Source organism: Colius striatus, chromosome Z (genome assembly GCF_028858725.1).
Source record: "Colius striatus isolate bColStr4 chromosome Z, bColStr4.1.hap1, whole genome shotgun sequence".
Lineage (NCBI taxonomy): Eukaryota > Metazoa > Chordata > Aves > Coliiformes > Coliidae > Colius > Colius striatus.
In genome coordinates, this window is record NC_084790.1 from 34,436,644 (window position 1) to 34,462,035 (window position 25,392).

The 25,392-nt window shown below is 37.0% G+C and overlaps 1 protein-coding gene across 4 annotated transcripts in view; it reads left to right on the plus strand.

The window, feature by feature from the left end:
• HOOK3 (hook microtubule tethering protein 3) overlaps window positions 1–25,392 on the plus strand; it is a 92,983-nt gene that overhangs the window by 31,603 nt on the left and 35,988 nt on the right. For all 4 annotated transcript variants that reach the window (XM_062017500.1, XM_062017499.1, XM_062017502.1 and 1 more), the window contains exons 4-11: window positions 2,659–2,709; window positions 5,591–5,723; window positions 7,374–7,441; window positions 17,195–17,257; window positions 18,644–18,727; window positions 19,175–19,338; window positions 22,209–22,349; window positions 23,803–24,004. In XM_062017500.1, coding sequence (XP_061873484.1) covers window positions 2,659–2,709; window positions 5,591–5,723; window positions 7,374–7,441; window positions 17,195–17,257; window positions 18,644–18,727; window positions 19,175–19,338; window positions 22,209–22,349; window positions 23,803–24,004 — 906 coding nt within the window. The remainder of the gene's footprint in view (window positions 1–2,658; window positions 2,710–5,590; window positions 5,724–7,373; window positions 7,442–17,194; window positions 17,258–18,643; window positions 18,728–19,174; window positions 19,339–22,208; window positions 22,350–23,802; window positions 24,005–25,392) is intronic.

Here is a 25,392-nt window from a genome sequence, read left to right on the forward strand (position 1 = left end):
AGTGGCAGTAGAACCATCTAAGACTATATTCATTACAGACAAGTTAAAAAAAAAAATACAGAACTCTATGAATAATACTGAAGATTAGTGTTAAGTTTAAGACTGTCTGTAAATAAGCTACTTGAGCTTTATAATTGACTGATTATGTGCCCAATATAAAGATTATATAGTTAACTCTTGAATTCAAGATATTGAATTGACAGTGGAATAAAATAGAACCTCAAGGACTTCAGTTTCCTTTTTTTTTCTTTTTTTTTTCCCCAACAGTTTATTTACTGTTTTCTTTTTCCATAGATATTAATTTACGTGGTAGTTTTGATAACAGATTTCAATCAATACTAATTTTGTTTCACCATCTCAACTCTAACCTATGGAGGAACATGACACTTTGTGTTTAAAGGATTTAAATTCAGACATAGATTACAAGGAAAAGTAAAAAGAATTCTTCTTTTAGGCAGATACTTTATGTTTTGTTTCTCATTTTTTTGGGATTATGTTCAAGTTCAAGGTTCCTCACAATATTCTCATCAGTAAGCTGGACTTAAATTCTGCAACATGGCCTTTGTGTTTCTGTGGCAGTTTCTGCAGCAGACTAAGGTAAATTACAAACTGAATCAAGTTTGACAATTTTATTCCAATCAGTACAGTATTCCTTGTGATGATTTGACATAAAAATAAAATTATTTCCATTTTTTAAAGCTCTTAAATCTGTTGCAGACTTTGATTATGCTTGTTTGTAGCCTTTGAGAGGTGCTGGTAATTCCTTTTGGACAGACAGCTAGAAGATAGTTGTAGTTTTTAAAGCATCATGATGTGTTATGTGTAATATTATAGAAATAGTATGTGTTTGGGAGTATTTATTATGCTGTTATGGGAGGGACACTGAATGTTGTTATATACTTGCTATCATGTAGCATCCCGAGTTCTAGTTCTTGGTTGTCAGGATATTGACTGTGTCACTTTTCAAGTCCATGTGAATTTTTGTTTCTTGTGTGACTTAAAGTTCAGTGATTATGAAGACAATCAGGATGTTCTTATATCTTAATAAACTTTTGCCACTTGTTTCCAGAAGGCAGTGGCTTGATAGGAAAAAGGCAATCTGATTGTTACCACTTTGGATTTCATAGCTAAATCTTTTAGAGTGTGTGTGTAGCCTGTTCCTTTCTTGAGATTCTCTTGCAAAAGAGATTGAATTTTGCTTTCATCCCATCATTCTGTCTGTTGACAAAGTTGAAGCGTTGAATTTGTCCATGGATTTCAGTATCGTGTTTCTTAACTGTTTTCTGTAGTGTTTCCTCGTATGTTCTGGAAGTTAGATGACTTCTGTCAGTGGACAGGATCTCTTCTAGTTGGATATTTTTGGAATATGATTAAGAACATAGACTGACTATATTGTGTGTTTTCAAGACAATTGTGGTTTGAGAATGTTTGCTCTCCCATCATTTTAAGTTCTACAGCTTGCCGTGTTGCTATTCAGTCAGGTTGTGTCATTGCAGAACCTATTTGTAGACTGTTCACAGAATCATTTAGATTGTAAAAGATCCTTAAGTTCCTCAAGTCTAACCTTAAACTTAACACTCTCAAGACCTTCATTAAACCATGTCTCTAAGTACCACATCTGCATATCTGTTAAGTACCTCCAGGGTTAATGACTCAACAACTTCCCTGGGCAGCCTTTTTCAATAATTGACAACCCAGCCTGTGGAAAAAAAAAAATTCCTAATCTCCAATCTAAACCTCTCCTGTCAAACTTGAGGCCATTTCCTCTTATCCTGTCACTTGTCACTTGGGAGAAGAGACCACGCCCCACATCACACAACCTCCTTTCAAGTAGTTGTAGAAAGTGATAAGGTCCCTTCTAATGTTATCTAAATTCCTTGCTGAAGAACTTGAAGGGCAGTTGACTCTGTTTCAGTTGCTTTCAGCAAAGATTTCTTTTCTTTCTCAATGTCACCTATGAGATTTTTGAATGCACTCTTTTATCTCAGAGACTTGATGTAAATGGGTCTTTGCTAGAAAGGGAACAATACTTAGTACTAGAGAAGTACTAAGGCATAGATTCTGTACAGCAGGATTGGCTTAACCAAAGGTGTTAATTTAATGCAAGTGAACAGAAACTATCTGTTCAGAAGCTATCTGTTACAGAAGCAGGGTGGGGGGGGTGGTGATAAATCAATGAACAAAAGAACTAAGAGGAATAATTAATGAGAAAGTTGATAAGTTTATATAGATTATGAATAAAGGTGAATATTGAGCAGTAGCTGATTTTGCTTTGGCAGATGATGTTTATCTCTGCAGAAAGTAGATACTTGGAGAGAAGAGAGGAGGTACAAAAATAATTCTCAGATAAGTACTCAGAAAAAGATTCAAAAAGTCTAATCGAAATCTAGCCAAGACAATGTGATATTTTTCATAAATTCAGAGGAATTCTGTCAATTAATAAAGATTTGTGATCAAGTCTAGAAGTCTGATCATAAGGGACTGTTGCATAACAACCATGATTCTAAATAAAATGCTTTCTCGAATAGAAAGTCTCTTTGTACAAATTGATGTAATTGTATGATTCTTTTGTGTGATTCTTCTGTGATTGCCTATGATCATTTCTCTGCAATTTATTCCCCGCATTTATTGTATTGTCTCCTTCTTTTTGTCAAATAGGTAAGCAACCTGAAGAAAATTTTAAAAGGAATATTGGATTACAATCATGAGGTAAGAACTATTTAAAGTAATCTACTTTACATTCATTTTTTGTCACATATTTTAGTTAACCTGTTTAATGTAAATTATATTCTTCTGTTTAAGTTCTGACTTCTTGTAAAGTATTTGACATACAGAGTTTTTCATAGATGGTTCTTGGGCATTAGCCTTCTCTGAAACTTCTTATCTATTCAGAGTTCTGTTCTTTATTGAATGCTCACAGCTTCTAGAAGAGTCTGATGTGCAAATTTTGTAGATTTTTTTTTTCTTTTTCTCTTCTACTTCAGCTAAAGACTGCCTCTTTCCATGTTTTTCCCTTGAAGAGAGAGAGTAAAGGACATTTCTAGTCTCTCCACATTAACATTTTTAGTGAAATGTTTTAATCCTGGGATATGGCAACCCTTGGCATTCTCTCAGTATACTGAGCAAATTCAGAAATTAACTACTCCAGAGGCAATACAATACAGTATTTTTTTCAGTGATGAATCTTCAACTGAACTAAACTTCTACTTTCAGTAATGTTTTGACGCAAATTGTTCTGTACTTTCTGCAGCACAGAATCCATAGTATGTACATTTTGGACATTATTTGTCTCAAAATACAAGCTTCTCACAAATACTTTGCTAATAGACTTAAGTTTTTAAAAAGGAATAGATTTTCGGAAAGAGAAAATATGACTCATAAGCTTGTAAATGGTTAGGTCTCCATGTTGAAGTAAATTTTGAAAATAAATGGTTAAGCAAGCTGGTCGTAACTGATAATTTTTTGTTATAGAAAATTAGTATGGTGATGTGATGCCAGCTTTTTTTCTGCCTGCTTGGTATGTCTGATGTTTCTGCTTACTGCTAAGCAAATTTTGAGCTGTTTAAGCTCACTTAAGTTCTTAAATGTAATGCACATTTAAAAGTTTGAACTGTTTTTTTATTTGGTTCCTTCTTTTTTATGTTGAGCCCATTCTTGTGATAATGGAGATCATCTGGATGCTACTATGAATCTTTGATATGTTTTCCCCAGCCTGATTCCTTCTTGTAGCAGTCACCTTTGTTCATCTTCAAAAACTCAAAAAAATTGTATTGTGTTCAGGAAGACAGTCTTTCAATAGCCATCCTACATTGCTGTCTTTGACAGTTACGGTATGGAAAAGCAAGAAGCCAAAGTTACCGATTTATAGCTTGCATGCCTTGTTATGCCCCAGTAATCTTGCTGCAGATCTCTACTGCTCTATAATTGAACATTTTTAAAAATACATTTAAAAATATAGTATAAAATACTTTTTTTAACCTCAAGATATTTATTGAAGAGTATGTCCTTCATTTTCTTGTTTCTTTAATTTTTTTGTTGTTGAATTAAAACCATATGTCCCATTTATTTCAAAATCCTCTATTACACCTTTGCATCCTTGGATTTTTCATTGTAGCTGCTGACATGCGTCTTTGCTTCAGCTTTCTTCCACAGCAATTACATTATCAGTAACTATAAAATCATTATAGTATTAACTTATAGTGCAGCATTGCATTTGGAAAAAAAAATAGGAACTACAGGTCAATATATAAACACATCAGATTTTGTTATTTCAAAGAATATTGTGTTTTACTGAATTATTGCAGTCCATATACAGTGATTTTCCATTGTGCTTATTGCATTCACAGAATTCTTACTCACTGGAGTGATCTAAAAGAAGTGTATTGCAACAAGAATGACTCTCTGTCCTTTAAATTGTACAGAGAGTTTTAGTTTCTTTGAGAAAGCAAAGAAACAAAAGAAAACAAAAAAAAAACGAACAAAAAAAGCCAGAATACAAAACCCACCATACAAAACAAGAACAGACTCAATCACAATCCCACAAAGCCCAACCCTGGAAAAAAAATGGAGTGACTCAATTTCTGTATATTATTTATATACATCTGTTAGATGTTTTTAACAAATACTTTTACCTGATTTTCTGTTTTTCTGGAGTATTAACACAAAAAAGGGCATCTAGGAAATAGATGACTGATTCTCTGCATAGTCATTGTTTCTTTATTGCACTCTGCTCTAAGAAGTGACAGTTTCTTTTTATCTGCAATTAATGTGTCAGAGATGTGCTTAATTCCATATTTTGTATTCATATTTTCAGCCACCTGAAAGCTCTTTATGAACAATTTAACAGAATTGTTTAATTCCTTCTACTGACAATCATTAATGTAAATCCTTCTTAATTATAAGTGAGGTTACATTAATTGTAAGTCACATGGGGTTTTTTGTTTTGTTTTTTTTTTTTTGTCCTTCTGCCTATAGGCTGTTTAAGTAGATATTGTACTACTCAAATTTTCTTCCATGGAACTAGCTTTCTTAGCTCTGAGACTTGCTAAATATCATTAAATTTCCTACAAGCGTGGGGCAGAGTGATCGAGTTTTTACTGCCTTATATTTGTCATACATCACTGCTAAACACATATATCGTGTTAGTGAAATATTTCTATTTCTGGCTTTCTAGTGGTAAGAAGTATGAGGTATATTTAATACTATGTAAGGTGGTTTTAGACATTAGTTTTTTTTTAGTGGAACCCTTCAAATAAACCCTTAATAATCAATGTGCTGATGGTCATCACAGTCTGCCTTTGTTACCTTTTATGGTCTTATTAAAAAAGCCTTGGCAGGTATGAAGCTAATAGTTTGTTAGCAGAGACAGTCAGGTTTATTTTTCTCTCAAATATGAGTTGTATCAAGTAGTATGGTTTGGCTGACACCTAACATTTAAATACTAATCTACTTTGTTTTGAAGGTGGTTTGAAAATATCTTAAAGTACAAATGAATTGCTCTTATTGATTCTGAATCATCTTTTCATTCTCAAATGTATGTGTTTGTACACATGTAGTGATACAAATATGTATGTACTGGGTCTTTATGCAGATCCTAGGACAACACATCAATGACTTCACCCTTCCTGATGTTAACCTGATTGGAGAACATGCTGATGCTGCAGAGCTTGGGAGAATGCTTCAGCTTATTTTGGGATGCGCTGTGAACTGTGAACAGAAGCAAGGTAATAAATTTTGAAAGCATGTTTTTTCTCAGACAATAAATAAAGTTCCAGCTTTTTGTGTAACTACTTGGAGGAAAAATTATATTTCTCAAGTTATTGTCAGAGACAAATTTAATTTTTTTCACTGATGACATTATTTTGTCCTACAAATAATAACTGTAGTTTTGTGATAAGCTTCAGATTCACAGAGCTGAAAAAGCAGTCCACAAAGGACAATTCTTGCGTCTACCTTTTAACCATTTATGAGGTAGATGGGAATAGTTAGGAATCAAAAAATGTGACTGTTGCAGTATTCTGTGTGACTCTTGGTTTTAGGAATGCATTCCAGTCAGCATCTTACTAGACAGCCAAGAGCCCGAGAGTTAGTCTGAAGATATGCCTGATGTGATTTGACATTTGTAGTTTTTGAGACGTTTGCATGGGGAAAATAATAGGAAAAAGTAATATTGGCAACCGTGCCCTTCTGGACAGCAGCTGAAGACAGAGTATGGTACTTAAGAGCATGTCATTTGAGGCATCCTTTAGGTGACTGAATCCCCCTTCAGCAGTCACTGCAAGAGACTTGTGCCTTTCGTCACCCCCATGGCACTATCTGACCTGCACAGGTAAAATAGGGACCAATTCATTTTTCCTGCAGATGGTACAGATGATGTGATGAACAGTGGAAGTGCTTGTTGAAGTGTCCCAGATCTCGTACTGTAAACTTTCCTTGAGTACAGGTTGTCTTATTGTTAGCCAATTACCTTAAATTACACTGAATTCAAGACAGCTTAAGGTAAAAAAGCAACTACAAACGTTTATTCTTAGCACTTAGGAAGCATAAGAACATATTTATAAGATACACATTAGGTAAATAAAACTGTTTACTATGTTCACATAAGGTTGCATTAAATATCTGTTTTTTCCTGTTTTAACTCATTTTGGTTCCCTTTTTGGCAAAAAGTCAGGATTTCAGACCTTTTGTCTTTCATGGTGCATCTTAGATTTTGTAGCTGGTTTCTCCTTTCCATTTTTCTCAGATACCTGAATCACTTTAATTTCTTGTTCTGAAACTACTTTTATTCTTCCCTTAATCAGGTGGCAATCTGGCTACACCATTAAAACAGAGATAATTTTCTTCCACTAGTACATAAACACATCTGTTTTGTTAGGCCTCCTGTTCTTTATGTTTATGTAAAATTATCTTCCTTTTGGTGACTATCTGGCATCCTCAGGTGGGAAATACATCTTATCCCTGTGTTTCTCATACTCTTTCAATCCAGACTTTTAAAATGTACGTGCTTGAAATATCATAGAAGTCTAGTTCTGTGAACTTGGAACAAGACTTGGTGTGACCTAGTTAATCACTTTGATGTGACTGATTACCAGCATCATCTTCTCAGGCAAATCATTAAAAGAATACAAGTCATATATAAAGGTGGTCATATACTGTGTTAGTTGTTACAGAGTTCCAATGAGCCTGCATTTATGTCTGAACAGGCTTTGGATGAAGTCTTGTTGAGTTTGTTGAGATGGGGCTTGACTGGTAGTTAGGCATTTCAGTGTTTTCTGTGGCAGCTAGTCATTTTGTAGGAAGGATACACCTTTCGACCTCATGTTCTGTCTGTTTTGAGTTTCAAGAGTAACATTTCAGAATGCTTTTACTTTCAGAGCACATCCAGACCATAATGATGATGGAAGAATCGGTTCAACATGTTGTCATGACAGCCATTCAGGAGGTATGCTGGGATGCCCACAGTTTGTAAAAGTTCAGACTTTCAGTGTTTGACAAAAGTGTCTTTTTCCTGCTTTGGAAAAACTTAGAAGAAAATAAATGGCATAGATGCATTGAAAAATATCTTACTTTTCCCTGGAAAAGTACATCAGTAAAGTTTGCTTTATGTCAAGGAACTCTGGTTGAACGTCCCACTTTTCTTTAAATCTAGAAGACTGAAACTTCTAGATATTTTTTTAGATTGGATTCCCTTTACCTTTCCTACCCTGTGGCTCGTGAAGTGCTCTAGACTGTTTTTATATAAGTAACCAGATACCATAGAATTTCGTCAAAATTTGTACCTAGAAATTGCAGAATTCCATTAATTGTTCTGTTTTTATTTTAATTTTTCCAGTTTAAAAAAAAAGAGAAAGTGATAGCAAAGTATTACTTTGTCATCTGTAGTGTTATGAGTAGGCTAATAAAGGTATCTGTGCTGATAAATGTATTTTTACAAGTTAGTATACTGCAGTATATTTTGTAAAAATGCTTTTAGTAGTAAATTACAACCATGGTGGAAATTAAATTCCAGTTTTAGCAATCACTGTAGCCATAAAGCTTCATAGGAGCCTGAAGGGCCTATCTGTTTTCATAGATGGAGCAGGCCATGAAGGAAAACTGGAAATCATTGGTAGTCCTGTTTCTTCCGATCCTGAATAAGAGGCAGTAAATTCCAATTCCACTTTTCTATAATGTCTGAATAGAGGAAGAGATGTTAGGGAGCCTACAGAGACCCCATCTTGTGTTATCACTTTGACAAATGCTGAATGCATACTGTTTTATGTCCTGCTTTCTGTGTGTGGACTGCTATCTATAATACTGCAGGGAGGACCTTGAAATGAAAGTAAATAATCCTTATGCTAAATCATCTTTCAGTCAGTGCTGCCAAGCACCACTTTGCCTGAATTGTGCGATATTTTACTTCTGCATTCTTTTTAACTGTAACACAATGTTTTAGTGATTTTTTTCTAATGTCCTGTTTTATTAAACCCAGATTTTAGTGTCACTTTATTCTGCACTGTAGAAAACATTCTCTTTTTCTCCTTCTGGACAAAATCTGATTTTTGTAAAAATTTCCTTCATTTGGTAAAACAAGTAGATCTGAAGCAGCCCACAGTTTTCAGCGTTTGATGAGCAGGCATTGGACTTGTTTGATGTTTATGCGTTTTCTCAGAAATAAGGTGTAGAAGTGGGAAGAAATCACATGATGAGTGTCTTTTCTTCTGGAACAGGTTTTTGAAACTCTGTGAATAAAAAAGCTTACTATTTCAGGTACTGGTGCCTTTCTGAGTGATTTTAATGCTACCTTCCAAGCTGCTCAGAAATCCAACTCATTGAGAACAAAATAAGGAGAATGTCAGTGCTTAACGAAGAAGTCAGAGAGTTTTGAGACACTTTGAGAGCAGCACCTTTCTCTGTCATTTTCCGATGATCTTGGGAGACTGGAGATGATCCAGTCAACAGGAAGCTGGCAAAGGGTGTCCCAGTTTTCAAGAAGGGGGAGAAGGAACACTGTGGTAGTTACAGGCCTGTCTTACTTCAGTGTCTGCAAAAATTTTGGAGAAGGTTATTCTGGCAGTTACGGAATAATACTTGAGAGATGATGTAGTCAGTGGTAATAGCCAGCATGGATTCACGAGGGGAAGTAAATTTCCTTTTAATGGCAAGGTCACTTGTCGTGTTGACCAATGGAAGCCAGTAGATGCATTTCATTTGGATTTTAGCAAAGCTTTTGCTACTGTCTCTCACAGTGTCCTTCCGGACAAGATAGGCAAGTCCATAATATGTTGGGCGAACAATTTACTGACAAGTCAGACTCAAAGAGTTATTGTATATGTGGTTACATCAAGCTAGTGGCCAATCACCAGTGGGCTTCCCCAGGCGTCAATTTTAGGACTAGTGTTTTTAATGCTCTTTAATGTTTTCATAAATAACCTGGGTGCAGGAATATAAGGTACATAAAGGAATTTTGCCAGTGATACTAAACTAGGAGGAGCTGTGGACTCACTTGAGGGTAGAGTGGCCTTACGGAGAGATCTAGATGGACCAGAAGGCTGGACAATCAGCAGCAGTATGGAGTATAATGAGCAAGTGCTGGATTCTCCACATAAAATGGATTAACCCTGTTTTGATGTACAAATTGGGGGATGAGAGGCTGGAGAGCAGCCCTGTGAAAGAAATCTGGGGGTTGATGGCAAGTTGAATGTAAGTCAGCAGTGTATCCTGACACCCAAAAGGGCCAGCTGTGTCCTTGGGTGCATCCAGCATCGAGTTACTGCAAGCCTGTTGAAGGAGGTGGTTGTCCCAGACTATTCTCCTTGAGTACTGTGCTGTTTTGGGCACCTGAGTCTGTAAGAAGGATGTAAAAATCTTAGAGTGTGAGCAGGATGGTGAAAGGTTTTGAGGGCAAGATTTAAAAGGAATGTCTGAGGTCACTTGATTTGCTTAGCTTAAAGAAGAGAAGGCTGAGGACTAACAGCTTCTGGACAGACTGGATCAATGGGCTGAGCGCAATTGTATAGGATTTAACAAGGCCAAGTAATAGGGCCTGCAATTGAGCCACAACAACCCGAGGCAATGGTACAGGCTTGGGGCAGAGTGGCTGGAAAGCTTTCTTGTGGAAAAGGACCTGGGGGTGCTAATTGATAGCTGGCTGAATATGAGCCAGCAGTGTGCCCAGGTGTCCAAGAAGGACAATGGTATCCTGGCCTCTGTCAGAAATAGTGTGTTCAGCAGGACCAGAGAAGTGATTACACCCCAGTGCTCAGCACAGGTGAGGCTGCACCTCAAATACTGTGTTCAGTTTTGGGCTCCTCACTACAAGGAGATGCTGTTCTCTCTGGTGATCAGCAATAAGATATGAGGCAATGGAATGAAAGTGTGTCAGAAGTTCAGGTTGGACATTAGGAAAAAATTCTTCACTGAGAGAGTAGTCAGTCACTGGAACAGACTTCCCAGGGAAGTGATCATGGCACCAAGCCTGTCAGAGTAGAAGCAGCATCTGGATGATGCTTTTGGTCATATGATTTAGTTTTAGCTAGTTCTGTGAAAAGCAAGGAGTTGGACTGGATTGTGCTTATTGATCCCTTCCAACTTGAGATATTCTATGATTCGAACAAGACTTTAGACCCATGGAGTTTTTTTCAGAGCTGGAGCTGCAGTCTGTGTCTTTGGAGGGATCAAACTTCACTGGATTTTTGTTCTATTTCTTTGACCCAGAGCAGCTCTCAGAACCCAAGAGACTTGAACTAAGCAAGATGTATGTCAGACACCAAAATGAAGTGCCTAGGAATGTAGCTATATATGTGTGTTTGAAAAACTGGTATGTCACCTGATCCAACCATTTCAATGCATTTGACATGCAGGTACTCTTCTCTTCAAAACTTGTTATGTAAAAAGACCTCTTAAGCTTTGCCAGTGTATTATGTAATTCATTTTTCTGTTTCAGCAACGCACATATACATTTTTTGATACTACTTCCTTTTCATAAATTATCTTATTCATGAAAATATTTAATGAGACACAGTTGAACAAACCTCTGCCCTATTCTTTGAGGGCTTTTTTTGTGTGAAGAAGCTGGTTTTTAAGGAAGGAGGAGTATTTTGTGTTTTACAGTTTGGTTAGGTTAATTTTTTTTATAGCTAGTGACTCTTCAGCATGTCTTTACTTAAATGTTTAAAATAAAATATTAGTAATAAAACATGCGTTTTTCTCCATAAAGATTTTTTAAATGGAACAACACTTTTCTGTTACTTTTTTGGTGCAGTTGAATCAAAACATCGTGTTGCCACCACCTGCTCAATCTGCAGATGTGCAGATTCTAAATACAAGCTGTACACAAGATTAAAAGTATTGCAAAAATATTACATGTAATTATAAATTACATGGAATTATAAATTGTATATTCTATAGTGTATACTCCTTTGTTATGTTTATATTATTATAGTTTATTCTTACTTGCCATTAATTAATTAATATGTATAACTGTTGTGGTTTAGGCCCGTCAATGGACAAAAGACCACAATTAGACTCAAGTACCACAGACTTGAGAATTTCTAAAGGGCAGGGAGGGCTTAATTGCTGCTTATGGTCCTGGACAAAACAGACCAGGCTACTCAGCTTGGGGAAGAAAACAGAAAATAATCCACCGCTAAATAAAACATAACCATAAAACTCCATAACGTAACAGAAAACAACACAGAGTGGTACAGTGATGAAGAGCAAAACCAGCCCTTTAAGACCACCTTCTCCGCACCCTTCCTCTCTTCCCAGGCTCAGAGACCTGATCCCCGTGTCTTTTCTTCTCCGTTGCTGAATGGCTCAGGGGGGCAGGGAATGGGAGTTTCAGTCAGTCTGTTCCTGATGGGTCATGCGGTTTTTCTCTCCTCAGGGCAGGTGAGCTTCTCGCCAGTCCTCCCTGCTCCTCTGTGGGGTACTTCACACACACAGCAGCCCTGCACAGGCTGCTCTGACGTGTTCATCCCAAAGGCTGCAGCTCCTCTCTGCCTCTCCTGTGGGTCTGCTCTGGGGCCCGCAGGCTCTTCAGCACAGCCTGTGCCATGGCTGCCTCCCCACACAGTCTCTTGCCCATATGGGTGCACTCTACCCGAGCTGCTGGTGACTGAATCCTGCCATTGCCTTCCATGGGTTGCAGGGGCACAGCCTGCATTCTCGCCATGGGTTGCAGAGGGTTCTCCAGTCTGGGGCTGCTGCTTTCGTCCTCCTTCTCTGACTGTAGGGTCCATGTGGTTGCATCCATCTTGTATCACTCCTACACCTCCTCCCAAGCACTTCAAATTCCTGTCCCTAAACAGTGATCACAGAGGCACCAGATTGGCCCAGCTGTGCTGGACGTCGATCTGAACCCAAGAGTCAGGGTAAAGTCTGAGAACTCTTTACTAGGTCCCCCTTTTACCAAACAAAAGCAACTCCTCCCTAAACCATGACAATAACATAACATATTTTAAATTTCATAATTTGCAGTGGATTTTTAAGGCCAAAAATATTTCATTACAAAAATTATTTTACATATTTTTCCTTTCCTTTTCTTGACATCATTTGCAAATTCTGCCATCATTTCTCAAGTCTTTTATTTGAGCAGACAAATTAATTATTGGTAAAAGTCATAGCTGGGGAAACTGTTTGTCTGTGCCATTTAAAACATCTCTAAACTTGGTCACTTAGCAGGTATCTGTGCAGGTCATGTTGAGAGTCAGAAAAGGCTCTTAAAAGCAAAGTGCTAGAGGTAGTGTTAAAACTTGCCTGAGATGCATTAAAAGAAAAGGATCCTATGTGGATTACTACCAACTGTACTGCTTCCACACAGTAGAAACTGTTTGGTTTTACAGAACCACAGAATCTTAAGGGTTGGAAGGGACCTCAAAAGATATCTAATCCAACCTCCCTGCCAGAGCAGGACCTCCTTAGAGTAGGTCCCATAGGAACCCATCCAAATGGGTTTTGGAAGGAGATGCCACAACCCATCTGGGCAGCCCATTCCAGTGCTCCATCACCCTCACGGTGAAGAAATGTTTCCTTAGGTTTCTTTGGAACCTCTTATGTTCTAGCTTGTACATGTTGGCTCCTCCATCCTGTATTTTGTCCTGACTGTTTAAAGGTTCATCTTATCTGAAGTAGAAGTGTTTTTTGAATAGCTAGGAAGTGATAGAATATTATTTCCTTGGCTATGTTAGCAGTACTGGAAAAGAAGATACACACTATTGTATGTAGCCTTGACTTTTAAAAAGGAAACAAACAAAAAGATGTTTTAAAAATAGAAAAACAACCTTCTGAATGCAGAGTCTGAATTATAACATTGTTTCATGGACGCTTAAATGAGCTTTTGCAATATTTGAAAGTATAAAAGCAGCATTTCAGATAAAGCAAATGTTTTGAACTTTTAACATCATCAACTAAGTGGTGCAGCTGCATTTACAAAATCATGCAAATGATATGTAGGTGAAAAAGCAGCATTCATAATTCAGGTTATTCATGCATCCAGATTTTTGTGATAGTTTTACCCCTTCGTGAATCTTTATGTATCCATGACAACACAACTTGTTCACATTTCTCGGGCAAAGCAGTTAAGTGAAAATTTTAATTATATAAAATTAGCAAATCTACAAGTATTTTGTAAGGCATCACACTAAAACTATGAGCATGAAAATGTATACATGTGAAGGATTAACAGGGAATGACAACTGCTTCTCATAAAACTACAGAGAATTATTAAAATTGTCATGTTGTCCAGGTTATTGTAGCATTTTAAATCCAGACTGAACCCTTCACCACTGACTAAGATCTTTTGACTTTAAGTGTCATTTTGACTGTTTGAATACTTTTTCTACTTCAAATCTTCATTCTAAACATGCAAAATAAACCAGAAAAAGAGCAGGAAAGTGAAAGCTAGTTGCTAGCTTTTTTGCTGTGGAAAGCTTTTGAGGAGACTTTTCCCTCTACTGCAATTGCTTGATTTTGCAGGTACTTTTTTCATTTATCTTTTTGTAATCTGTTATCTTCTAAAATCTCTTCACATTGTCATCCAGTAAAGGTACGTGCAAAAATAGATGAAAATACTGAAGCGTAATTATTTGTTTGGAGCTGAAAGCCAGTTGCGGAGCTCTAAAATTGTGGAGGTAGAACTTTATGCCAACCTGTTGTTTGCTCCTGAAGAAAAGAAAACTTGTTGCTGGGGAGAGAATGAGAAGACCATGTCTCCCTGCTTTTTAAGTTACCTAATTGAAAGACAAATGAAAGTCTAAGTTTGCCACTTTGAAATCAAAAGCATTGTTATTGAATCATACTTCTCAAGACCATGGATTCTATCATCACATTTGCAGGTCACATGTGAAAACCTGGAAGTCTGGCAATATTTTAAGGAGTTTGGCTAAATTGTAAGTAAAGGAAATATATAGCAGAACACAGTAAAGAAATTTACTTTAAAAATTAATAGCAACCTCTACTAGTATTATTAAATTAGTAATAAAGAATGAAGAAGCAGTAGTAAAGAATGATGTCAGACAGATAGCTGATGAAATGAGCATTTTGGGGCTCTAAACTTCAGAGAATACTGATTGACAAGAAACAAAGTGAAGAATAAGAGAAAACTAGGAAAGCCTATTGCCTTCCATCCAACTGAAAGATGTAAGAGGTAATGCACATTTTGAATTTACATACATATCAGTATGGAGTCTTAGAACACAACATAGATGAAAAGCTCTCTTGATTTTTTTTTTTTTTTGGTGTGTAATCTTACTAAAGAGAGAGAAGTTTGTATGGGTGGGTGGAGTTATACCCTATTAGCAGTGCTGTTTATGGTAAACTATTTTCTATGAAGTGAGTAGAAACTGGGGAGAAGCAATCAAGAAGCAGAACACAAAGTAATTGCTTACAGAGACTGTTGTCCTCACCATTGTATGGGGAGATGTGCAGGGAAAAGATGGAGACACTCCCTCATTCTGATAACTCCCCCTTTTCATCGTACTTCTTAACTTCAGTTTACTGTTAACTGATGGTCAGAAGTTGAGTTTGTGTGTTAACTTGTGAGTAATCTGATGATCTCATTCCTGTTCCTTGTCTGATGGTGCTACTGGATGCAGCAGAGTCCCATAGATTTCTTCTTTAGCATTCTCACCATATCACAGGCTGTAAGATTGTAAGGTGCTTCTTTTTGCACTAAGTCTGTCATCTGCATATTTGTCTGTGGCTCTTGCCCTTGGTGCCTCATACACACTTCCCATGACTTTCCTGATGCACCCTGTAGAGTTAAATTCACAAATTCTGTGTAATGTTCATGCTACAGCCACACCATCTGTCTCCACTGTCTGATCCTTCTCCAGTAAATATCCTCTGTTATGGACATTTCTGCTAAGAGTTCTTAAGGGTAGGAAGTTTTGGGAGAGATAACAATACCTACTGAACAGTAAAAGGGTTATGTTATTGGCCTGGGCCTGCTTCCTTTACAGTTAATCTACAGAAGGCAGTGGCCTCTAGTGGGTTGTGCAGCCTCATGTATTCTTCCTAAAGTAAGTATTAGGCAGGCCTATTAAGCTGGATTTCTGAAGAAGAAGTTGTGGTGAGGCCGAAAAAGGGTGGTGGCTGAAGTGGCTTAACAAGTGGAACTTAGTGTATGAAGTGCGTTTGAGAACAATGCCATGGAATTATGTAACAGAGAAGGGAGTTTAGTATTTGGTTAACATGGATATCCCTGTTTGTCATCTGGAAAATCATTTTAACAGTAGCGAGTGAGATGGAGTAACTGAAACAAGTATAAACATCACAGAGCAGAGAGAAATTGGAGATTCCTGTTTTGGATGGCAAAAATGATGATCAGCTCAGAAAATACAGCCCTAAGTTAACTAAAAGTTTGTAATGCCACTGTATATGCTAATGAAAAAGGTGTGTGACTTCATTTTTCAGGGGACAGCTCTGAGGCTAAGGACTTTCTAATTCCTGTTACAGGAAATCTGGGCTTTATGGTGTGCTTCGTTTTGTAGTATATTATTCTAATGATGTAGACAAAATAGAAGGAATTAATCAAGGCCTGAGGAGAACTACTGAGGACAGGTAGATGGATTTAAGCATATGGATAAATTTCAGTTAAAGAGATGGGGAAAAGGAGAGAAACATGAATATATAAATATTTGAATGATGTAAATGTCAAAAAGATATTTTGTCTTGTACACAGTGGTATAAATAGAAAGGATGGAGAAGAAATGCTGTGTATCTAGGGAGCTTGGCCAATGAAAAGTAATGCAAAAGCACTGATTTCTGAAAGGAATAAAGGAAGCCCTGTTTCAGAAGAGAGTAACCAAGCTGGACAGGAGGCCTTAGGAAGAAATTTTGTCCTGATTTTTGTTAGGATTTTGGTTATAACCTTCATGAATTGTGTCACTGGAGAACCCATAAAACATTTTGTGTTTGGATGGGATGACAAACATTAGTTGGTTAAAATGTATTTTTATTTGGAAGACTGTGCTTTTTTGAGTCTTACAATTTTCATTAATAACTTTAGCTTCGTGTGTTTGATGGAGGTGAGTGGGAGGAGGTCTCTGGACTTCAACTTCTCTTACATTTGATTTCACTTTTAACTACCTGTGTAGCTGATCAACAAGTTACTAAAAAGTAGTCAAATAGCTTAGGAATGTACTTAAGGAATGTTCTACTCATTTCAGGAGTACTCTCTTACAGGCTTTCTTTTTAAAATCACAAATTGCAGACAATTCCAGAGCATGAATTTTGACAGTCTTTGTTTTGCACAATTAGCTAAGTTAGATATACCCCAACTTCAGTTAAATAAATAAATGGATCAATATGTCAATGTAAATATCCAGGTGATCAAAAATGAAAACCTCTTACAAGAAAGCAATTAAAGGCAGATCTTGTATAGTGTGTTCAGCAGCTACCATCATTCCAATGCTATTTCAGTAAAATGCTTAGCAGAGCATACTGGTGATGTAATCATAGATAATGAATGGACATTTTCAAAAGAAAAAGAGGTGATGTAAGACTTCTTTCGTAGTGTTTTAAATATTATAAATTCTGAAGTTTTCTTTCTACAATTGTTTCTGAATATGTCACATATAAAAATGAAAAGTTTCAGAATGAAGTTGTATTGAAGCTCACAAAAGTTAAAATCTGCTTGCTATTTCATTGAAGCTTAGCTTTTAATGTAAAAGTAAATATTTGCATTTTCTAATCCAGTGTAATCTAATTGCAGTTGATGAGTAAAGAGTCTCCAGTCTCTGTTGGAAATGATGCTTACATTGATCTTGATCGTCAGGTATCTAAGACTAGATGTTTCTTTTCTTCCAATTGTAACATATCAGTGAGCAGTCATTTTGCTTTATATGAAGTCTGTCTTTTTTTCTTTAATCATGGAAAGGTTTTGTGGGAAAGTCAAATAAGGAGTGGAATACTACATTTCGGTATTTTGAGTCCTTTTGCTTTATAAATTGAGTTTATCCATTTCATGTGTTTAAAGGAGAGACAAACTCAGTTTGGAAAACAAATTTAGCTGTGTGACATAGTATAGCAAAACTGCAGACTGATGCAAATCTTTGGGTATTGAGACAGAATGATAAAAAAATGTGTCATGTTTGAATAAAACTTCTTTTTGCTGCTTTCTACTTCCAAAGTCAGTGACCCAAAATCCTTAAAGCAGTCCTGAGAACTCTTACAATATATAATACACATTTTCAAAGAAAATTCTTTGTTGGCTGACATATTTAAAGATTTCATAAAACCTGTTGGTTACTAGCTAAGCCTCATGCCTAGGTTTTTTCTAATCGACAGGAAGTATAGCACAGTGATATTCCCCGTGTTCCTTCTGCTTTCTCTGCAGAAGTATGTAGTTTCTGGCATATGGAATTAATTTTGGTATGTCAGTAAGCCCTTGAGAAATAAACTTGAAAAAATAAGATACAATGATGCTGTTTGAGGAAGCTCATCTAAAATTCATAATATATAATAATACATGTATATTTTTAATGTACATAATATGCATGCACCTGTTCTGCCAATATTTTTTAGCTGACTTATTAGATTAAGTGCATTCAAATGCAAACTTGCAAGATACGTATCTTTGAACATAAGAATGTTTCTTTGAAGGAAAGTATCTGAGTATCTCCCATTGCTTACAAGATTCAGTGCCCCTTCTCAGACTAGGCTTCTCTCTCACCATGATAGTTGTATTCCTGTTGTGCAGTAAGAGTAGCTTCCAGTGACTAGAGAGATTTTACCCTAATTGTCCATTCCCTGTATTCCACCTTACAGTCCTTCCTGTATTTGAAAAGTAGTTCGAAACCCAAATTTTTGCACTGTTTGCGTCCATAAAGAAAAGTGGTATTGACAGTTTTTTTCACTATAAAGTGTTCATGAGTTCTTCAGACACAAGTTCTTCAAGATCTTTTGACTCAATTCATAGAATAGATGTGATAATTCTAATGTAAGACAAAATATTACTTTTAGGTATGTTTTCTTTTTACTGTCAGACAAACTAAACACTAATTTTACTTGTTTGTTTCTTTAAAATAATGGAATTGCCTCAGTTTTCCAAAAATTTAATATGTTATCTAAATTTAAAAATAATTCTACAGTTAGGTAGTTCAGAATACTTTTAGACACTTCACAGAGTGATGAAACTGTAGATGTTTGTTCTTTATGGTAGCTGAAGAAAACTACAGAAGAATTAAATGAAGCACTAGCAACCAAAGAAGAGATTGCCCAGAGATGTCATGAGTTGGATATGCAGGTAAGTTTTCCTACATTGTACATTTAATTTTGAAGTTGGAAAGAGATGTGTTAATTTTTAGGAAGCTAAAAACAAGAAATACAGTGTGGAAACATCATTTTCAAAAGGGAGATGAAAATTGCACAGTAATAATTTTACTTGTGCTAGCAGAGTGAATTTCACTTTCTTATCTTGAGCAATATTGCCAGTATTGAAGTGATTCATGCATACATGCCTACTGTTAATAATAGCTACTTTCTGTGTGGTGAATCTGCCCGTAAGGTTGTCATATGTTGGTTACATGACATAGCAGTTGAATATCTATTAATGTTAAAGTATATTCTTATGAAATATTTTTATTGAAGGCAGTAAATTTCCATCTGTGGGTTGTGTTGATATTTTGTTATGCACATTAAAAAATTGCTGACCTGGATAGCTCAGTTCCAGTTGATGCTTTTATTGCAACAGGTTGCAGCCCTCCAGGAGGAGAAGAGCAGCTTGCTCGCTGAGAACCAGATCTTGATGGAACGTTTAAATCAGTCTGATTCTATTGAAGATCCCAACAGCCCTGCAGGTCGTAGGCACTTGCAGCTGCAGACACAACTGGAACAACTTCAAGAAGAAACTTTCAGGTATAAAAGCTTCACTTGGTTAAGTTGCTTGTTTATAGCTGTCAACAGACATGACATACATACTTCTGGTTCTGCTTGCAATTATGAATTAGTATAATAGTGGTATAACCATGGTGGTAAACATTTTGCAGTGATGTATGTATTACAATTTACTTCTTAGAAACTCCAGTATAAAAGATTGCATAATTTCTTAATGTTGAAGTGCTGTATACATGTCACTCTGTACTCAGGGAGAAGTTAGTTTTGAGTTATTTGTGTGCAGTCGTTTCATTCACGTTTTTCAAAGTCACTGAAAATGAAATGTACCATGCTTTTGTCTATGAAAATTATTCTGATTGCATTTTTAAGGTGTAGGAATTTCTAGCTGAAAGTTTGCTATGGGCAGTACTAGAGGTAGTAGTATTATCCTGGGAGCTACAAGCCTGTCAACCTGACCTCGGTGATGGGGAAGGTTATGGAACAGATTATCCGTTGCATGGTACATACAGGACAACCAAGAGTTAAGACCCTGTCAGCATGGCTTTATAAAGTCCTGTTTGACCAACCTGATCTCCTTTACAAAAAGATGACTGGCTTAGTGTGGATGAGGCTGAAAGGCTGTAGATTAAGTCTTGCTGGATTTTAGTAAGGCCTTCAACACAGTCTCCCACAGCATCCTCCTGCAGAAACTGGCTGCCCATGGCTTGGATGAACGTACCCTTTGTTGTGTGCAAAACTGACTGGTTGTCCAGGCCCAGAGAGTTGTAGTGATAGAGTTAAATCCAGTTGGCAGCCGGTCACCAGTGGTGTTCCCTAGGGCTCAGTGCTGGGACCTGTTCTGCTTAACATCTTTATCAATGATCTTGATGGCCTGTATCGATAGTAGCGTGACCAGCAGGGCCAAGGGGGTGATTGTTCCCCTGTACTTGGCATTGGTGAGGCTGCACCTCGAATACTTCACTACAAGAAGGACATTGAGGTGCTAGAGAATGTCCAGGAACCGGCAATAAATCTGGTGAAGGGTCTGGAGAACAAGCTTGATGAGGAATGGCTGATGAGTCTGGAGAAGAGGCTGAGGAGAGACCTTACTGTTCTCTACAACTTCCTGACAGGAGGTTGTAGTGAGGTGAAGGTCAGTCTCTTCCCTCAAGTAACAAGTGATAGGATGAGAGGAAATGGGTTCAAGTTGCACCAGGGCACGTTTAGTTTGACTATTAGGAAAAATTTCTTCAGTGAAAGGGTTGTCAAGCACTGGAACATGCAGCCCAGGGTATAGTCAACATTCCTGGAGGCATTTAAAAGATGTGTAGATGTGGCACTTAGGGCCATGGTTTAGTGGTGGGCTTGGCAGTGTTAGGTGAGTGGTTGGACTCAATGATCTTAAAAGCCTTTTCCAATTTTAACAATTCTATGATTCTTTGCACTTCCATTTTTTCTTCTCATTTTGTCCTTTTCTGGTTGCCCTGTTCTAATTCTTTTGTCAACTGCCATGTAACTTTCCTTTTTCTGCCCGTTTTGACATTTTTCCACTTCTTGCTGCAAAGCCTCTTTCACCTGTGTTCAGATAGAACCTCTTCCTTCAGTTTCTTGAAAAATGTTCAGTGTTTCTCTTTCAGAGCAGCTAATGTTGTGTTCTTCTTTAAATATATCTACCATTTAGAGCAATAATGTAGCAGTGTTTCCCAGATGTCCTTCTTTATTTTGCCTTATTCATTTCCATGCTCTGGATGATTCCTGAATCTATTATCGATTGCTATTTGAACAGGCTTTCTCCTCCTATGCAATATCTGCAGTGCTTGTTACTGTAGTTTCAGATTCTGAAGGTCTTTTAAAACTTTTTTTGCATGTGAGACTCATCTCCTAACCTCCTTTACTTCCTTCAGTTGGCTTCAAAGCATGTGGTATCTATTGGCAATGTGTGTGTGTTGCTTCTCCAGCTCTACCTGACCAAATAGGGCATATATACAGCTTAGCTGATGTCCAGTGAGGCACTACAGTTCCCCAAGCTTGGCTGTTTATGTCCTTTGACAGTTCTGGTCTGTCACAATCCAGATCTTTGTTACGTATAGTTTAGATGACCTACTAAATACCACTTCTCTCCATTCTGATAGATGCTTTTTGGACTCTTTGAATTAATGGACAAAATACTTTTTTTCATGCATTTACCCCCTTTTCAGGATGGTTTTTATTCTAATTTTAAATCAAAATCCCAGTAGGACTCGATATTTCAGATTGTATCCTCTTCCATTAATTCAAAATGCCTTGACAAATTTTCTCTTAGTTTTTTCCTTTACAGACAGGTTAATGGAGCTTTGCCTATGTATGCTGTATATAATTAGTTAATACTAGAAACTTTGATCTGAGTTCTTCATGTGATAACTAGGTAACTAAATGTATTACTTGGTTCTTTAGGAGAGGTGAGAAGGTACAAGATCTTTATAAATAAATAGATAAATAGATAAATAAATAAGGCCGCTTGGTGAGAGCTCTTCAGCAATTAGAACATCTGACAATGTGGTCATTATTGTTGAAGATGTTTAGGAGTTGACAACTGAACAAAATCTTTGAATAAAGATGTCATGTGCAACCTCTGTGTGCCCCAAGATGAAAAAAGGTGGAAATTTCTGCTTCAGCCTCCATTGTGAAGAAAATAAAAATTTGTATTTCTGAGAACATACATTGACTTATGATCTTCCAAATAGAAAGATAGATATGAAATTGGGAGCATCAAAATGCCAATCTGCTTCTAAATTTTTGAATAAGCATTTTAGTCTACCATTCTCCTTTACTGGACTAGGAGGCAGTTTCTTTATTTTTAGAGGTTAATGATGAGAAAAGGTAACTATGGCTCAAACTGAGAAATTATTTTCTGTTTTACTTAATTTCTACAGATTAGAAGCTGCCAAAGATGACTATCGAATACGCTGTGAAGAACTAGAAAAGGAAATTGCTGAATTGAGGCAACAAACAGAAGATCTTACTACACTGGCAGAGGAGGCTCAGTCTTTGAAGGATGAGATAGATGTACTCAGGTAAACTCTGTTCCATTAACTCTTTTTTAACTATTAACTTTTAGGCCATATGGTTTGTGTATTAAATAATATTAAATGTAAACTCTTTCTCGGTGTTAAAATTCTTTTAGATCCCCAGGTTAAGTACACAGACCACCACACAATTCTGCCTAAGTTAATTAGTTATATACCTAATCAATAACTATTAATTAATTCATCAATCCTACATCATCTTGTGGTCATGACAAGTCACTCCCTTGGTCTCTTGAGTGTCCTCTGCTCACCTTCATTATGACTTAGGCATCTATTCTCATCAGGGAGATAGACCCTTTCCTTTCCTGTGTTTACATTGTCTGGAATTAGGGTGGTACTTTTAATTCATCATGTAACGCTAATATGAACATCTGTTACAGCTGTCTTTGCCACTGGATTTCAGTACACAAAGTTGTCACGATTTGAAGATGCTAGGGGTTTACAGGGTGAGGCAGACCTTTTTAATATAGAATATAATCCTTCAGTGATGGCATCGTGCTGCCATGGGTTATTCAGAGCAGTTAGCACTACCTACTTGTATCACCTTCAACTAAGTCTAGCAGGCTTTATTTTAATACTGTGCTTTCTAATTCACCAGCAGCTTTCTAGTAAAGCTGACTGCCTTTATATTAATAACAGAGGATATATATAAGGAATGCGCCCATCATAAACTCTCTATATGAGCAGCACAGGTTCAAAGAGTAATTCCTTGCCCCAGAGAGAGGCTTCACTGGGGATTAAGGGAAATTGGCTTGGCCTAACATCCCATAAATTGATCATCAATTCAATCGGAGAATCTCCATATGTCATAGGAAATTGGGTCTGTAAGTTGGTTGGTTCTGAAATGAAACTGGAAATAGTAGTGAGGATATGGGTGGTTGGGGGTGAGGCAAGTGTAATCCTGGCAGTGCACCAGGTAGATTGAAAAAGCTTTCAGAAGTTTTGAATAGAGCCTAGCGTTTAGTTTTTCTTAGAAGGAATCGGGCTCCAAAGCAGTTATGGTACTTCTGTGTCACCAAGTATATGCTGCCCAGGAAACAGATCTGTATGACTTTATTTCTCGCTATCATTAAAACAAATTGAAAGGCAGAAACTTTTATTGTTTGTAAATGCAGAACTGAGACCTGATTTAGAATTGAAAAGAAACAGGTTGGAGTGAAGTTGCTTTAACTATTATAAGATTGGAAACAGATGAGAAGGTTCTATTATGAATAGTGGTAATGTCTAGAAGAACCTCCATCAGCAGCATTTTGAGTTGACAAAATTATGGGAGGGAGGCAGATAATTTAAAAGTGAATACATTAGTAACAGGAGGATGGGATTACTTTCTTCTTCTCCACATGATGTCTCTGAATGTCTTCTGTATTAAGGCAAAATACTGAGGAAGTTTCTGGACATTTAATTTTCAGAGTATGATTTTTATACAAATTTATCCTTCCAGGCATTCTTCTGATAAAGTAGCCAAGTTGGAAAGCCAGGTAGAGTCCTACAAAAAGAAACTGGAAGACCTGGGTGATTTGCGACGGCAAGTGAAACTCTTAGAAGAGAAGAATACAATGTACATGCAAAATACCATAAGCCTTGAAGAAGAGCTAAGGAAGGCCAACGCCTCACGCAGTCAGCTGGAAACATACAAGAGACAGGTGAGAACAGACATCGTCAATGCAACAGTTTCTGTATTGTGCAACACTTTTTCTTCATGACATGGCAAATACCTGAAAAAAAGAAACTGTGAACAAACAGCTCCTTGTGTTTAGAAGATGTCAATGTTTTGTAGGAACTACTTTTGTTCTTTCCTGCAATCTTGGTAATTATTTCAAGTTTATACTAATTTGCCAATAAGCAGTATTTCTTACTTTTAAAAATAACAAAAGATTTTTCTTCTCAAGTTGCTAATAATTCATATCCAGAGTGGGTTTTGAATTAGACCCTCTTCTTTCAGAAAAAAGTATTCTCTTTTTAACTTAGAAATTTCCAACAGTGAGGAATGCACCACATTTAAGGTAAGTTATTCCTGTAGTTAAGTAACCTGTTTCTTTAAGGTTTTGGTTTATCTGATACATATGAGTTTGTTCAGTTCTGAAGAGAGAAGGGCACGTACCATTCCTTTTTATGTACCCAGCAGAGTACAAAAAATGCCACTAGCACATTATTGGGAGTGTAAGGCTGTTCAACCTCTTGCTTACCAAAGTGCCATGTGATCCTGTTTTTGTGAAGGTAGAAGGTCTGCCTAATCTTCTCTCTCCATCACAGCCAAGACAGAGTGTGGTTTATTAAATTAGTAGTTCTTGCTCTGCATTTCTGCCTGCTCCTAATTTCTGACTGCTCAGATGATCGTGGCACAGAGGTCTGTGTGTGGGAATAAAGAACTGGTAATTGGCAAAAAATGTAAACCGACCTTCAGAGTATGAGACTGATTGCTGGCGAATGAGATAATGTTACAGAATGCCCAGTTGTGAGTGTGAGAAGCAGCAGCGTGAGAGTGGAAAACAGGCAAAGCCTGAAGGTCAGCAGGATGTAAAACCAAAAACATATATTATGTAACTTTGACAATAAATTAGAGGCTTGCATACAGCAGAGCAGCACTTGCTTATGGCAATGCTCCTCCTTCAGCAATCCTGAGTGGATTTAGTGTGTTTAAGCATGTCACTCCGATCCCAGGTGGCCCGAGACTGGCATCCATGTATATCAGCTTACAGTAGAGTACAGGAACAGCCACTAACAACATTGCAAGCCCAGAAGCAGTGTGTGTCCCTAAGACTCGATAGCTTTTTCACTATGTTGTCCCAAAACCTGGGTTCATCGCTCAGAATGCAGACACCAATTCACACTCAAGAGTGGGTATATTTTATTACATGAGTGCATGTGCACAGGTACATGTCCCAAGACAGCAAACACAAGGTCTCAAGACAATGAATACTTATACACAAAACATTAACATATTAAATTCTTTAATACATATGTATTGTTATTCAACTATGTGATTGGTTAAAATTTCTTCATCTAGGATGTAAATGTGTACTTTCTTTGC